This window comes from Oryctolagus cuniculus, chromosome 2 (assembly GCF_051225735.1).
Source record: "Oryctolagus cuniculus isolate XC-2025 breed Fujian yellow rabbit chromosome 2, ASM5122573v1, whole genome shotgun sequence".
Taxonomy (NCBI): domain Eukaryota; kingdom Metazoa; phylum Chordata; class Mammalia; order Lagomorpha; family Leporidae; genus Oryctolagus; species Oryctolagus cuniculus.
This window is the reverse complement of record NC_142868.1, coordinates 121,639,165-121,653,956: the sequence shown is the minus strand read 5'-3', so window position 1 is coordinate 121,653,956 and position 14,792 is coordinate 121,639,165. Positions and strand designations below refer to the sequence as shown.

At 50.6% G+C, this 14,792-nt stretch overlaps 1 protein-coding gene across 8 annotated transcripts in view; it reads right to left on the bottom strand.

Moving 5' to 3' along the window:
• The window catches only part of REEP1 (receptor accessory protein 1), a 129,673-nt gene that overhangs the window by 51,918 nt on the left and 62,963 nt on the right, over positions 1 to 14,792 (bottom strand). For all 8 annotated transcript variants that reach the window (XM_089326171.1, XM_089326167.1, XM_008254156.5 and 5 more), the window contains exon 3: positions 686 to 762. In XM_089326171.1, coding sequence (XP_089182297.1) covers positions 686 to 762 — 77 coding nt within the window. The remainder of the gene's footprint in view (positions 1 to 685; positions 763 to 14,792) is intronic.

Sequence of the window (14,792 nt, the reverse complement as noted above, 5' to 3'; positions counted from 1 at the left end):
TGCGCCTGGGAAGACGGCAGAGGATGGCTGAGTACGTGGGTGGGAGACCCGGATGAAGTTCCTGGCTCCTGGCTTCAGCCTGGCCCAGTCCCAGGCCCCTGAGGCCAGTTGGGGAATAAACCAGCTGATGGAAGATCTTCCTACCTTTCTCTTTCTCTCTTTGTGTTACTGAGCCTTTCAAAACATTTTCGGCCGGTGCCGCGGCTCAATAGGCTAACCCTCCGCCTTGTGGCGCCGGCACACCGGGTTCTAGTCCCAGTCGAGGTGCCGGATTCTGTCCCGGTTGCCCCTCTTCCAGGCCAGCTCTCTGCTGTGGCCCGGGAGGGCAGTGGAGGATGGCCCAAGTGCTTAGGCCCTGCACCCCATGGGAGACCAGGAGAAGCACCTGGCTCCTGGCTTCGGATCAGCGCGGTGCGCCGGCCGCAGCGCGCCAGCCGTGGCGGCCATTGGAGGGTGAACCAACAGCAAAAGGAAGACCTCTCTCTCTCTCTCTCTCTCTCTCTCTCTCTCACTGTCCACTCTGCCTGTCAAAAAAAAAAAATTTTTTTTCAAAAGTGCTCCAATTCACATTCCTGCACTGGCATCTGTGGCCTGAGCTACTGTTTGAGGCTTCAGCCCTTTCCCACCTCTTTCCCAACACATGCAAAACGATCTCTTGAAATGTCTCAAATCCTGGGGCACTTACCAACAGAGGAAGATGTCTGTAAACGTCTCTGCTGTGGTGAAAAGTGCAAATATAATCCAATACATCATCCACTTGACCTGTGGGAAGAGAAAGCAACACAGCTAGCAGACAAGGCCAAGGACAGATAGCAAGAACAGGTCCAGGCAGAGCAGCCTGCATTCAGCGTGGACTCACCCTGCCCTTCCCCAACTCGAGTCCAGTCCAAGACGTCCCCCAGGCTCAAGGTCAAACTAAGCCCGGGTGGCCTTCCATAGCACTTAGGTGGGCCCAGGAGTCGGCCAGGTCACTTTTCCAGGACCAGCATCGGGTGAGGACGAGGAAGTGTGGAAAGCCTCTCCGCAGACAATGAACCTGACCCAGGCCAGACTCCGGGATGGAGCAGTGGTCATCTTCACTGGTTACTTGGGAGCCCTTCCTCAGGGCACGGTCACAGGGCCCTTCCCAGAAACCGGATCTTTCTTTAGGTCTCTCCTTTTCTGTTTCCATTGGGCAGCGACCCACGTGTCCTGACTTTCCCTCACTAACCCGCCCTACAAGCCATCCCCATACAAATCTCCCCAACGTAGGACCTCACCAGGCGACTTCCCCATTTAAAACCTCCCAGCGCGCAGAACAAAGTCCAAGTTCCTTAGTCTACTGGTCCCAGCTGCCTGTAATGGCAGAGCAGTCTAGATGAGACCAACCCACCTGCTGACGGTAGTAATACACTTTGAAGGAAATAGTTTAAAAACACCCGTTTGAAGACCCTGGGGACTAACAAAAGGCAGGCAGAGACAGGAAGGGAATCAGCTTCTGTAGCCAGGGAACCACACAGCGGGTCCAGGTTGATGCGGGCTCAGGACAACACTCCGTCTGCACCCCCACTGGGCAGAAATCCAGTCTTCTCTGCCTAAGCAACCGGAGAATGCAGTTTGGGTCTGCCAGAGATGCTGGAAGTGGAGAGCAAGAATACGAGAGAGAGGGAAGCCACAAAAGGGTCCGCCCTAAAGAATCCACATGTAAATTCCATTTATGTCCTTGGCTCACTTCTGAACTGCACAGAATCAAGACTCCAAACCAAAAGTGTATTTTTTTAAATGAAAGCAGAAGGAGTCGAGATACTGAGCTTCTGCCCTGCTGTAACAGAACAGAGTTTAAAGGCCAATTCCTGCCAATTTATAGAGAGGTTTGGGAAGCTTCCAGAATTTCCAGTAAGACATAAGAAGGGCTACCACTTAGAAATAAAAATTATGTCCCAGCACCAAGAGAAACGCTCTAGGACTAAGGGCAACACTGAAATGCTTGCCCCAACACAAGACCAGGCTGCCCCAGGCTCAGGGGACAGCAGCCAAATTCGACTCTCCCCAGAAGAAAACTCAACACTATTCACAAGAAGGCAACACAAAGCTGGAGTTTTGGCAATGCATCATACACCAAATCCAGTATATAATAAAAAGCTAAAGGAATAAGGAAATATAATGCTTGGTTATAAGAAAAACCAGTTGGTGGAAACAGGTCCACAGTTTACCTAAATGCTAGAATTAGCAAACAAGGACTTTTAAAAAGTGTGTGTGTGTGTGTGTGTTGCAGTGACTGGCTATCCACATGCAAAAGATGAAGTTGGACTTTTAACTCACTCCGTTTTAGAATATTAACTCAAAATAGATCAGGGACCTAAATAAAATGCCCAAACTACAAAATACTTAGCAGAAAACATAGGAGTAAAAGTTTTTGACCTTGGATTAGGCAGTAGTTTCTTAGATATGACACCAAAAGCATAAGCAACAAAGAAAACAAAGATAAATTAGATTTATCAAAATTAAAAACTTCTGGGTATGGCGATGTGGTATAGTGAGTTAAGCAGCTGCCAAGACACCAGCACCCTGCGTAGGAGCCAGCTTGAGTCCCAGCTGCTCCATTTCTGATCCAGCTCCCTGCTAACAGCCTGGAAGAGCAGCGAAGGATGCCCAGATGGTCTCCCTGCCACCTATGTGGGAGACCTGGAAGAAGCTCTTGGCTACTGGCTTCAGCCTGGTCCAGCCCTGGCCACTGTGGCCATTTGGGGAGTGAACCAGCAGATGGAAGATCTCTCTCTCTCTTCCCCTCTCTGTCTCTGCTTCTCTCTCTCTCTTTCTCTCTGTAACCTGACTTTTTTTTTTTTTTTTTTTGACAGGCAGAGTGGACAGTGAGAGAGAGAGAGACAGAGAGAAAGGTCTTCCTTTGCCGTTGGTTCACCCTCCAATGGCCGCCGCTGCAGCCGGCGCACCGTGCTGATCGATGGCAGGAGCCAGGAGCCAGGTGCTTTTCCTGGTCTCCCATGGGGTGCAGGGCCCAAGCACCTGGGCCATCCTCCACTGCACTCCCTGGCCATAGCAGAGAGCTGGCCTGGAAGAGGGGCAACCGGGACAGAATCCGGCTCCCCGACCGGGACTAGAACCCGGTGTGCCGGCGCCGCAAGGTGGAGGATTAGCCTATTGAGCCACGGCGCCGGCCTAACCTGACTTTCTAATAAATTTTTTTTTAATTGGGGCAGCATTGTGATGTAGCAGGTAAAGCTGTTGCCTGCAATGCTGGCATTCCATATGGGTGCTGGTCTGTGTCTCAGCTGCTCGATTTCTGATCTGGCTCCCTGCTAATGGCCTAGGAAAAGCAGAAGATGGCCAAGTGCTTGAGCCTCTGCTACCCATGTGGGAGAACTGGAAGAAGCTCCTGGGCTCCTGGCTTTGGCCTGGCCCAGTCTGGCCATTGAGGCCATTTGGAAAGTAAAGCAGTGGATGGAAGATCTCTCTCTTTCTCCCCACTGCTCTCTCTTTCTTTTTTTTTTTTTTTTTTTTTTTTTTTTTTTGACAGGCAGAGTGGACAGTGAGAGAGAGAGACAGAGAGAAAGGTCTTCCTTTGCCATTGGTTCACCCTCCAATGGCCGCTGCAGCCAGCGCACCGCGCTGATCCGAAGCCAGGAGCCAGGTGCTTCTCCTGGTCTCCCATGCGGGTACAGGGCCCAAGCACTTGGGCCATCCTCCACTGCACTCCCTGGCCACAGCAGAGAGCTGGCCTGGAAGAGGGGCAACCGGGACAGAATCTGGCGCCCTGACTGGGACTAGAACCCGGTGTGCTGGCGCCGCAGGAGGAGGATTAGCTTAGTGAGCCGCGGCACCGGCCTCTCTTTTTTTTTTTTAAATTGAAAACGTTTATATCCCAAAGAACACAATCAAGAAAGTGTTAAAAAGACAACCCACAAAGGGGCAGAAAACATTAGCAAATCATGTCTCTGATAAGGTATTTAAATCCAAATAGAGAAAGAACACTTACAACCCAATAATAAAAGGACAAATAACCCAATTTAAAATATGGCAAAGGTCCATATTTATTAAAGAAAGTGAATCAATCATGAACAAATCCAATAGCCATCTGTGATTAAAAAATAAATAATTCTTGGCAAAGTAGGAACACTCATGGAGGGGAAACGATTCACTTTGATAAAGAAAATCCTATAAAAATCCCTCCCACTAGCATCATACCTAACAGTGAGAAAATACATGCTTTCCTCCTAGGATCAGGAATGAGACAGACATTCTCTGCTGACACTTCTACATCATAACACAATTCCCAGCTAATTCAATAAAATAGGAAACAAAAGAAAAGGTACACAGGCTTAGGAAACAGCGTTTTCATCATTCTTCACCAAAATCCCAAAGAATAGACAAAAAAATCCCTCCTGGAACTAATAAGTGATGACAGCAAGGTTGCAGGATAAAAGGTTAATAAAAGTCTATTGTTCTCCTATATGTCAGCAATGAACAATTAGAAGATGAAATTTAAAAAATACTACTACTGGGGCCAGCACTGTGGTATAGAAAGCTAAGCCTCTGCCTGCAGTGCTGGTATCCCATATGGGCACCAGTTCTAGTCCCAGCTGCTCCACTTCCAATCCAGCGCTCTGCTAATGCGCCTGGGAAAGCAGGGGAGGATGACCCAAGTGCTTGGGCCCCTGTACCTGTGTGGGAGACCCAGAGGAATCTCCTGGCTCCTGGCTTTGGCCTGGCCAGCATTGTGACACAGCAGGCAAAGCCACCCCTGAAACAGTAGCATCTCATACGGATGCCAGTTCCTGTCCCAGCTGCTCCACTTCTGATCCAGCTCCCTGCTAATGGCCTGGGAAAGCAGCAGAGGATGGCCTAAGTGCTTGGGCCCCTGCATGCACGTGGAAGAACCAGAAGAAGCTCCTGGCTCCTGGCTTCAGCCTGGCCCAGCCCTGGCCATTACAGCCATTTGAAGAGTGAACCAGCAGATGGGGGATCTCTTTTTCTCTCTTTCAAATAAACAAATAGATTCTTTTTAAAAAATACTACTTCATTAGCACTCCTGAAGGGTGAATTACTTGGGAACACATCTAATAAGGTAGGTTAAAAGTCTACATGCAGGGGGCCAGCACTGTGGCGCAGTAGGTTAATCCTCTGCCTGCAGAGCTGGCATCCCATATGGGCACTGATTCGAGTCCCAGCTGCTCCCCTTCTGATCCAGCTCTCTGCTATGGACTGGGAAAGCAACAGAAGATGGCCCAAGTGCTTGGGCCCCTCACTCATGTGGGAGCCAGAAGAAGCTCCTGGCTTCGGATCAGCCCAGCTCCGGCCGTTGCGACCATCTGGGAAATGAACCAGTGGATGGAAAACCTTTCTGTTCTCTCTCTCACTGTCTGTAACTCTACCTCTCAAATAACAAATAAAATCTTTTTTTAAAAAATCTACATATGGAAAACTACAAAACTCTTATGAAATAAATCAAAGAAGATCTAAATAAACATGGATATTTAACTTCCATGGTTAGCAAAAACCAATATTGTGAGGATGTAAGTCCTTCTCAACTTGATCTACAAATTCAAGGCAATCCCAGTCAATATCTCAACAAGTTACTTTATGTATACCTGTAAAATGATTGTGAAGTTTATATAGAAACCAAAAGACCCAGAATAGCTAACCTAATATTGAAGAACAAAAACAGAAGACTAACACTACCTGACTTCAAGACTTCCTATAAAGCCACCATAATAAAGATCATGTGTGCTGTGGTTTGAATATTTATCTCCTTGGACTCAGGGGCTTAGTCTATAAAGTCTAAGAGGGCAGCAACTTAATCCAATCACGGTGCTTGGGAGACAGCTTTTGAGACGTGATCAGCTTGGATCAGGCTGTCGATGTGGAGGATTCAAGATGAATCTTGGTGGCTTTTCAGGAGATGGACAGACAGACAAGCATGACGGACAGACAGACATGCGTGCCTCTGTCTCTCGCCATCTCAGGAGTCTGCCAGCAGGAACACCATACCCAGAGGCTGGGCCAGTGGGGCCTGCCTGATCTTGGGCTATTACTTCCAAAATAAACCCTCTTCCTTTATCAAGTTGGCCTGTCACAGGAATTTCATTAGAGTGATACAAAGCTGATGTGGTATTGGGGAAAGAATAGACAACAGATCAATGGAACAGAGCATAAAGCCCAGAAATAGACCCATACAGAAACAGTCTTCCGATCTTGGACAAAGGCACGAAGGGAATTCAACAGAGAAAAGACAGTCTTTACCACGAGTGATGTCGGAAGCAATGGACAGCCACACATAACAGCAACCGTGGAAGAGGCATCTGAGCACTTCGCTTCCACCTGTCACAGAAATTAACTCAAGACGGACATAAAACCTAACACCAGGCTTGAATATTTTCAAGGAAAACAAAGGACAATGACAATAGCAATTTTTTTAAAATCTCTTTTCTTGATAGAATCCTTAGCCACAAACTTCTCCGTGAGCAGCCACTCTCGCTCGGGGCGGTACCTCGCTGCCACACCAGAGCTGCCCTCCTGAGGATCGCACTCTGTGCCACTCTTCCAGGGAACACCAGGGACCCTTTTCAGGTTTTTACATGACTGGCTTGGTTCCTTCAGCAGGATGTGAAAGCTCCCCCAACACCACAACTGTGCTGCCTGTTCCAATCCTCTTCTAATCCTAGACCAGGGCCCCATTCCTCCCCTGCCACGAGCACCCAACCATCAAGTTCTGTTGCCTGCACCCTCTGATTTCTCTTGAATCTTTCTTCTTTCCTCCGTCCCCCCTGCCAGTCCCTTATCCCAGGCCACCACATCTTCCGTCTGGAATACAGCTGCACCCTTATGCTGCTTCTTGGAACTCGGACCCCTTCCTAATCGGTCCTCCATATTCCAGTCAAGATCTTTTTTTGTTTAAGATTCATTTTATTTATTTGAAAGATAGAGAGAGGTAGAGTGTGAGAGAGAGTGAGAGAGAGTGTGAGACAGAGAGATCATCTGCTGGTTCACTTCCCAAATGACCACAATGGCCAGCACCGAGCTGATCTGAAGCCAGGAGCCAGGAGCTTCTTCTGGGTCTCCCACATGCGTGCAGGGGCCCAAGCACTTGGACCATCTTCTACTGCTTTCCCAGGCCATAGGAGAGAGCTGGATCAGAAGTGGAGCAGCCAGGACTCGAACCAGCGCCCAAATGGGATGCCAGCGCTGCAGGCTGGGGCTTTAACCCACTGAGCCACAGCGCCAGCCCCAAGATCTTCTTAAATCCAAATTGGTTGATTCTCTTTCCTAGCTTAAAGTATTCAATGGTTCCTCATGGTTGTTCAGATAGAGCCCAAGTTCCTTAAACTGGCTTACAAAGCTTGCATGAACTGGCTGTAATTATCTCCGTCAAAAGTTCCCCTCTGGAGCCAGCACTGTGGGCTACGCCTCTGTCAGCAGTGCCTGCATCCCATATGGCCACTGGTTCATGTCCCGGCTGCTCCTCTTCGGATCAAGGTTTCTGTTGTGGCCTGGGAAAGCAATGGAAGATGGCCCAAGTCCTTGGGCCCCTGCACCCATGTGGGAGACCCAGAAGAAGCTCCTGGCTCCTGGCTTTGGATCGGCACAGCTCCAGCCATTGCAGCCATTTGGGGAGTGAACCAGCGGATGGAAGATCTCTCTCTCTCTGTAAACTCTACCTCTCAAATAAACAAAACAAAATAAAATAAAATAAAATAAAAAAAGCTCTCCTCCCCACCCACCCTCTCCCATTTTCCACTCCAGCTATAACAAACCTCCTTCATTTCCCTGAACACAGAGTCCCCATTAGTCTCCAGATCACAGCCCTGGGACCCCAGCCTAAACGTCGCTCCCTCTAGGAAGTACCCGTAGCTCAGGTCAGTACCCTTCCCTTCTGTTTCTCCTCCCCTGCCACACACGCTTGCCATACTGCTTTGAAAAGTACCTGCTCATTCCTCTGCTTGTCCTACCAGAATGTGAGCTCCCTGAGGGGGTTCCTCCTGCACTTTCTTCCACCCCTCGCACCCCCACATGGTGCTGGGCAGGTGGCAAGCACTGAACCACATGTTGTGAGTGACAGGGCTGGAATGTGGGCATTGTGAGTGGGAAAGGGCGGATGGATTCCAAACGGCTGGGAAGGAAGAGACTCTGCGGAGTACAGTCCTGATGGCTTTCTGAGAAGGAGACAGAATTAGACAGTCTGAGAGGCCACAGATGTCCCCCGTGGGCACCTACAGGGCAGACAGCTGGGCACGCATGGGAGGAAAGCCACCTGTGGAAGCGAGTGCCTGACAATGGTGGGGCCACTCATACCGGCAGATGGGAAGTTAGATGTTAGCCCATGTGTGTGGGAGGGGCTGATGGACAAAAATGGGAAGTCGGGGGCCAGCACTGTGGCATAGGGGCTTAAGCTGCCACCTGCGATGTAAGCATCCCATATGGGCACCAGTTCCAGTCCTGGCTGTTCCACTTGCAACCCAGTTCCCTGCTTATGGGCCTGGAAAGGCAGTAGAAGATGTTCCAAGTGCTTGGGCTCCTTGTACTCAAGTAAGTCAATCTTTTTAAAAAGGGGGCGGGCAAGGGATTTTGTGCAGCTGAATGAGGGAAGAAACATAGAAGCAGGCTTTGGAAGCAGACCAGCATCCGGGCATCAAGCCTTGCCCATGTCTGACAACCTTGTTAGGAAGATCCCAGCCCTCCGCCAGGGGCAGCTTCGGGGAGCCTTCCCTGCCCTGGGCCAGAGGACTCTCAGGTGCCCCAGCAGCGCTGCTCCACGCCCAGCAATGTCCCCGAAGAGGAGAAGCGGAGGGCTCATGTCCATAAAGACTCCACTCTGAATGCAGACTGGGTTCTCAGTTCTTTGCTGAGATGCCGCCTGGCTGGTCAGGTGTACCCCTTTCATTAAACTTTGCTTCCTTGCTTACTGCTACTCTCTGTCTCATGTCTGAAATACATCTCTTGTATGGAGACGGACCTCTGATCCAGCTGGCTCCGGTAACAAAGCCAACAAGAAAGTAAAGACAGAGCCAATTTAGGGAGTAAAGGCTGTGCTCTGTGTAGCTGAGGGCAGCCCAGGGCCCAGGAGACCACCACTCAGCAGGATGCCCAGCGGATGCCTGCAAGGCAAGACTGACACACAGCGGGGAGGCGGGGCTGTGGCCAGAGAAGGGGGTCACGGCTGAGGGGGTTGAAGAAGATTCCATCACGCCTGCTTCACTTTAAAACGCTCCGCTGCAGAGAGCAGGATCCGAGAATGACTCATCGGCCCTGACCTGCTGGTGACTCAGAGATGGAAACCATATTCATCTAAAATCGGCAGGAAATGGTTTTCTGCATTGTGCCTCACAAAAATCAAAGGATAATGATTTTTTCCAAGATGCAAGGAACTCAATCCATACCTTTGTGCAAGACAGGGGATGGAGAGACCGAGTGGGCCTTCCTGGGAGGAGGGGGGCTATGACGGCTTTGAGGGGTCATGTCCGGGGCAACTGTGGGATGGAAAGTGACCAGGATGCCCGGGGAATTCCTCCGGACCCAGGGGTGAGGAGACAGGAGGGGAGCTGTGACCCTCAGCCACAGCAGGAGGCTCCAGAGTGGAGGGTAGCGAGCAGACCTGGTCAGGGTGGTCCACAGTGTGGGGAGGGGAGACAGTCATGCGGGCAGAGCCGTAAGCAGCGCACTAGGCCTGGCAGGACCAGCACCGGCAAGCGATGCATCTGTACTGTCCTCAGCTCTATCACATCTTCCTATTTTCTGGTTTTTAAAATTTTTTATTATCATCTACTTGAAAGAGAGACAGAGATGAGACAGACAGAGAGGGAGAGAGGAGGAAAGGAGGAGAGGGGAAGAGATGGGGGGAGGGAGGGAGGAAGAGAGAGAGAAGGAGAGAGAGAGAGGTCTTCCATCCACTGGTTCACTGGTTCACTCTCTAGATGTCCACAATAGCCAAGGTTGGAATAGCCCAAAGCCAGGAGCTCCATCCAAGTCTCTCATACGGGTGCAGAGACCCAAGTACTTGAGCCATTACCTGCTGCCTCCCAGGACCCTTAGCAAGAGGCCAGGTTGGAAGTGGGGCAGCTGGGACTCAAACTGGCACTCATATTATATGAGATGTGGGCGTCAGTTTAACTCACTGCACCACAACGTCTACCCCATTTTCTACATTCTCAATGGTCTGGCATCTGTGGCCCCCAAGGCTAGAGAGAACCATTTCTTAAAGACAGCAACAGACTTGCTCAGCATGCCTCTCACATTCAAAGCAACAAATTCACACTCTGTCCCTTTAAGGAGCTCCCTAATCACCAGAGGGCAAAGTACCAGACTCCAGAGGCACGGGCAGCCTGCTGGAATTAATCACACTCCAGTCCTAGCCGGCTTACCCTGCCTTGCCTTGCAGTTCTCAAAGATGACAATGCAAATAGTTTCATCAATAGAGATGCAAATGAATTTTGTCTGGTAGAGAGACAATTATGAACTCACCACATCCCCAAGAAATCAGTTCTAAATCTACTAACGATTCAACATTCCTAATTGCCTGTTCTTTGAATTCTTTTTCTTTTTGTCCAGGTATAATTGACATTAAAAATTGTATATATTTATGGTATTCATGTTTTTTAAATTTCTATTTATTTACTTAAAAGGCAGTGGAGGGCGGCATTGTGGCACAGTAGGTTAAATCCTCCACCTGTGGCACTGGCATCCCATATGGGTGCTGGTTCTAGTCCCAGCTGTTCCTCCTCCAATCCAGCTCCCTGCTATGGCCTGGGAAAGCAGAAGATGGCCCAAGTCCTTGGGCCCCTGCACCAGTGTGGGAGTCCTGGAAGGAGCTGCTGGCTCCTGGCTTAGGATCGGCCCAGCTCTAGCCATTGCGGCCAATTGGGGAGTGAACCAGCGAATGAAAGACTCTCTCTCTTACTGTAACTCTACCTCTCAAATAAATAAATAAAATATTTAAAAAAGAGGCAGTGAGGGGGCTGGCGCCACGGCTCAACAGGCTAATTCTCCGCCTTGCGGTGCCGGCACACCAGATTCTAGTCCCGGTCGGGGCGTCGGATTCTGTCCCGGTTGCCCCTCTTCCAGGCCAGCTCTCTGCTGTGGCCCGGGAGTGCAGTGGAGGATGGCCCATGTCCTTGGGCCCTGCACCCCATGGGAGACCAGGATAAGTACCTGGCTCCTGCCTTCGGAGCAGCGCAGTGCGCTGGCCGCAGCGGCCATTGGAGGGTGAACCAACGCCAAAAAGGAAGACCTTTCTCTCCATCTCTCTCTCTTACTATCCACTCTGCCTGTCCAAAAAAAAAAAAAAAAAAAAGAGGCAGTGAGGGAGGGGTAAGAGAGCAAGAGATATGAGAGAGAGAAAGAGAGATGGGTGGCGGGGGGAGTTGGCATGGAGAGATCCCAACCACTGGTCCATTCCCCAAATGTCTATGATAGTCCTTAGCTGGAGCTGAAGCAGGAAGCTGGGAATTCAATCCAGTCTCCTACGTGGATGGCAGAAATCCTACTGCTTGGGTCATCACTGCTGCCTCCCAGGGTAAGAATCAGCAGGAAGCTGAAGTTGGGAGTAGAGCCAGGTTATCAACCCCAGGCACTCCGATACGGATGTGAGTGTCTGAATCACGAGGCCAAATGCTCACCCCCAATATGATATTTTGGTACATGTACATTGTGAAATGATTAAAGCAAGCTAAATTAACATATCCATCATCTCTCACATTTTTTAGAGTCTCCTTTGAACTGTTCAGCACCTTACTGGTTCCCGCATTCATTAATGCGGATGTGCTGATTTTATATTTGTGTGAGTCATGATTTTTTAAATTAATTAATTTTATTTGAGAAACAGAGAGACAGACACAGAGAGAGCTCCTGCCTACTGGCTTATTCCCCAAATGCCCACAACAGCTGGGGCAGGGCCAGGCCAGACCAGGAGCTGGAAGCTTGATCCAGGTCTGGCCTCCCACATGAGTGGCAGCGGCTCAAGGGCTGGAATCACCCATCACCTGTTGCCTTGCAGGGTGCATGAGCAGGAAGCTAGAGCCAGGAGTGGAGCCAGGACTCAAATGCAGGCACTCCAATATGGAATGTGGGCCAAACACCCACCTCAAAAGTCATGAGCTGCCCCTTGAAAAAATATTCTCTTAGCAAAAGACATAAATGCCGGTGAGAAACACACGGCGAGTTGTCTGAACATGGACTGTAGCCTCTCTGCTTATTTACTTTCTCTCTGTGTGATGTGTAAATATTTTTATTTTTAAATATTTTAAAAATATATGTTATTTTTATTTATTTGACAGGTAGAGTTGTAGACAGTGAGAAAGAGAGACAGAGAGAAAGGTCTTCCTTCCTTTGGTTCACTCCCCAAATGGCCGCTATAGCCGACACTGTGCCGATGCAAAGCCAGGAGCCAGGTGCTTCTTCCCGGTCTCCCATGTGAGTGCAGGGGCCCAAGCACTTGGGCCATCCTTCACTGCCCTCCTGGGCCATAGCACAGAGCTGGACTGGAAGAGGAGCAACTGGGACTAGAACCCAGTGCCCATATGGGATGCCAGCACCGCAGGCGGAGGATTAGCCAAGTGAGCCATGGTGCCGGTCCCTGAAGTGTAAATATTTTAACTCACTATACTCTAATGTGCTCTCTCTTCCCTGGTCAGACGATGGGGCCGGGCAGCTGCTGGTGCCCTGGATGGGTCAGGCCCTGGAGCACTAAGGCTGGATCCTGTCAAAACCGGAAGAGGAAACTGCTGAGCGGCGCGGGACATCCACTGGACTAAAGGAACCTGGGCTAGACAAGTGCGTGAGCTCTACAGAATTCTTGTTGGGAGGCTGGCTGCAAGCCCAAAATACAGGTATAGGGACTGGGTGGATGCAGGTGTTGACCAGCCCAGAGGCACCTGTAATGGCTATTTTTGTCCCCTGATTACCCAGCTTCCAAAGCCCTGAAAGTTAGGGGAATCTCTCGACTTGAGCGTCTTTGAGGGAGACACGGCCTGCTCTCTAGGCTTGGAAAAATCCGATGTGCCCATGGAGGGCTTAGAATCTCCAGGGAGTATTCTAAAGGCGCAGGTAGCTGGCGGCCAGCGTCCACGATGGTGACACTGGCAGGAGCGTCCTAACGAGATCCTCCCTGCGGCGTGAGCTCGGCTCTTACCGCCACCACCTTCTCTGATCCTCCTGCGTTTCTGAGTATCCAGTGTTCCAGTTAAATCTATGATCTCCTTTTAATTCCTTTCCATGTTTTCATCCAAAAACCTTGACTCGTGTAGTAAATTTGGAAAGACGCTAAGAAGCTTCGAACGGCACAAAGCGTGGCTCTTGCTAAACACACCAATTCTTATTTCCAGCAAGCTTCCAAGTGATGCTGGCCGTGCTGCACCCCAGGCCCAGCGTAGGTTCTGAGGCCTGCAGCCCTGGAAGCCTGCAGATAGGTGGCGGCATAGCAGGAAGGAGTGGGATCAAGAGGGAGTGAGACACTGTGGGAGGCGGTGAGCAGCAGGCACTGAGGGATCCAGGGGCAGGGCAATAAATGGTCCCATTTTTAAAGGCTCCTGGGTGTTATGTGTAAGACAGTGGGAAATGAGGGGCGGGAGGCGGTGGAACCCACTGGGAGGCGTAGTAAGCAAGATAATGGCTCCCCAGAGATGTCCACGTCCTAATCCCCATTTGGCAAATTGGACTTTACAGGGTCAATGGGGTTAAGGACCTTCCGATGTGGGGGATTCTCCTGGATTATCCAAGTGGCCCAGTGTAATCACACAAATCCTCCAAAGTGGAGAAACTTTCCCAGCTGTGCACGAACCACAGTCAGAGCTGCAAGGCTGCTGGCTCGGGAGGTGGAAGGGCTGCCTGCCAAGGACCCGGGGCAGCCTCCAGGAGCTGGAAAGGGCAAGGCCACGCTTTCCCCAGGGCCACCATGGGGAAACCAGCCCAGCAGCACCTGCCAGACCTGTGACCTCCAGAAATAATTGCGTGTTGTTTCAAGCCACTGAGTTCATGGCAATCCGTGCAGCAATCAAATAACAAACACGGGGGGCTATTGCAACACGCTAGGGAAAATGATGAGAAGCCCGGTGAAGAGGGTACAACAGAGAAGCAGGAGGGATACCTGGCTTGAAAGATTACATGGGGGCTAATGGTGAAAGGACACAGCCACCAACCCGTGCGCGTGGAGCTGGGTGGGGAGGGAAGAGACTACAGTTCAGGCCTCTCTCTCGGGTAAATGGGTTTGTCAGCCAAAAAGAAACTTGAGTGTGTGCATGCATACTTGAGTGCGTCCTGGCATAAAGAAAGGCAGCAGCTCTCCCCCGATCCTACTCAGCTCCATTCTTCTGCTAGATTTTTTAGCCAGAACCTTCTATTCTTAACTCTCAAGCTCTCCCTCCCGGGAAAAGCATGTGCTCCCCAGCCAACACAGACAGCTGCTCCGCTGGTCCGTGAGAGTTTTCACTGCAAATTAATGAATTGCCATTGTACTCAGAAACCAGGCTCCTGTGAGTTTCATCAGAGCAAAACCATTTCCCAGGGTTTGATCTCTCCCGGATGAGCCGGCAGAATTGAATTGCGGCCCTCGCAAATCAGAGGCTCAGACCTTGTACCGCGGTGACCCCAGGAAGGCCTCATTCCCTGGCACGGCTTCCAGTGCCTCAGGCAGGAAGGGGCCGGGAGCAGCAGCGCTGCGAGAGGCTACCCGATGCGTTACCCTGTGCCAAGGCATTTGAGAACCAGGAGGTTCTATGCTTGCAACCTAGCAGCTATTTATAACGCACACGCTGAGATTGCTTCTCACATGGCAGGACCTGGTCTCCAGAATGCCCCCGCCCCCCGGC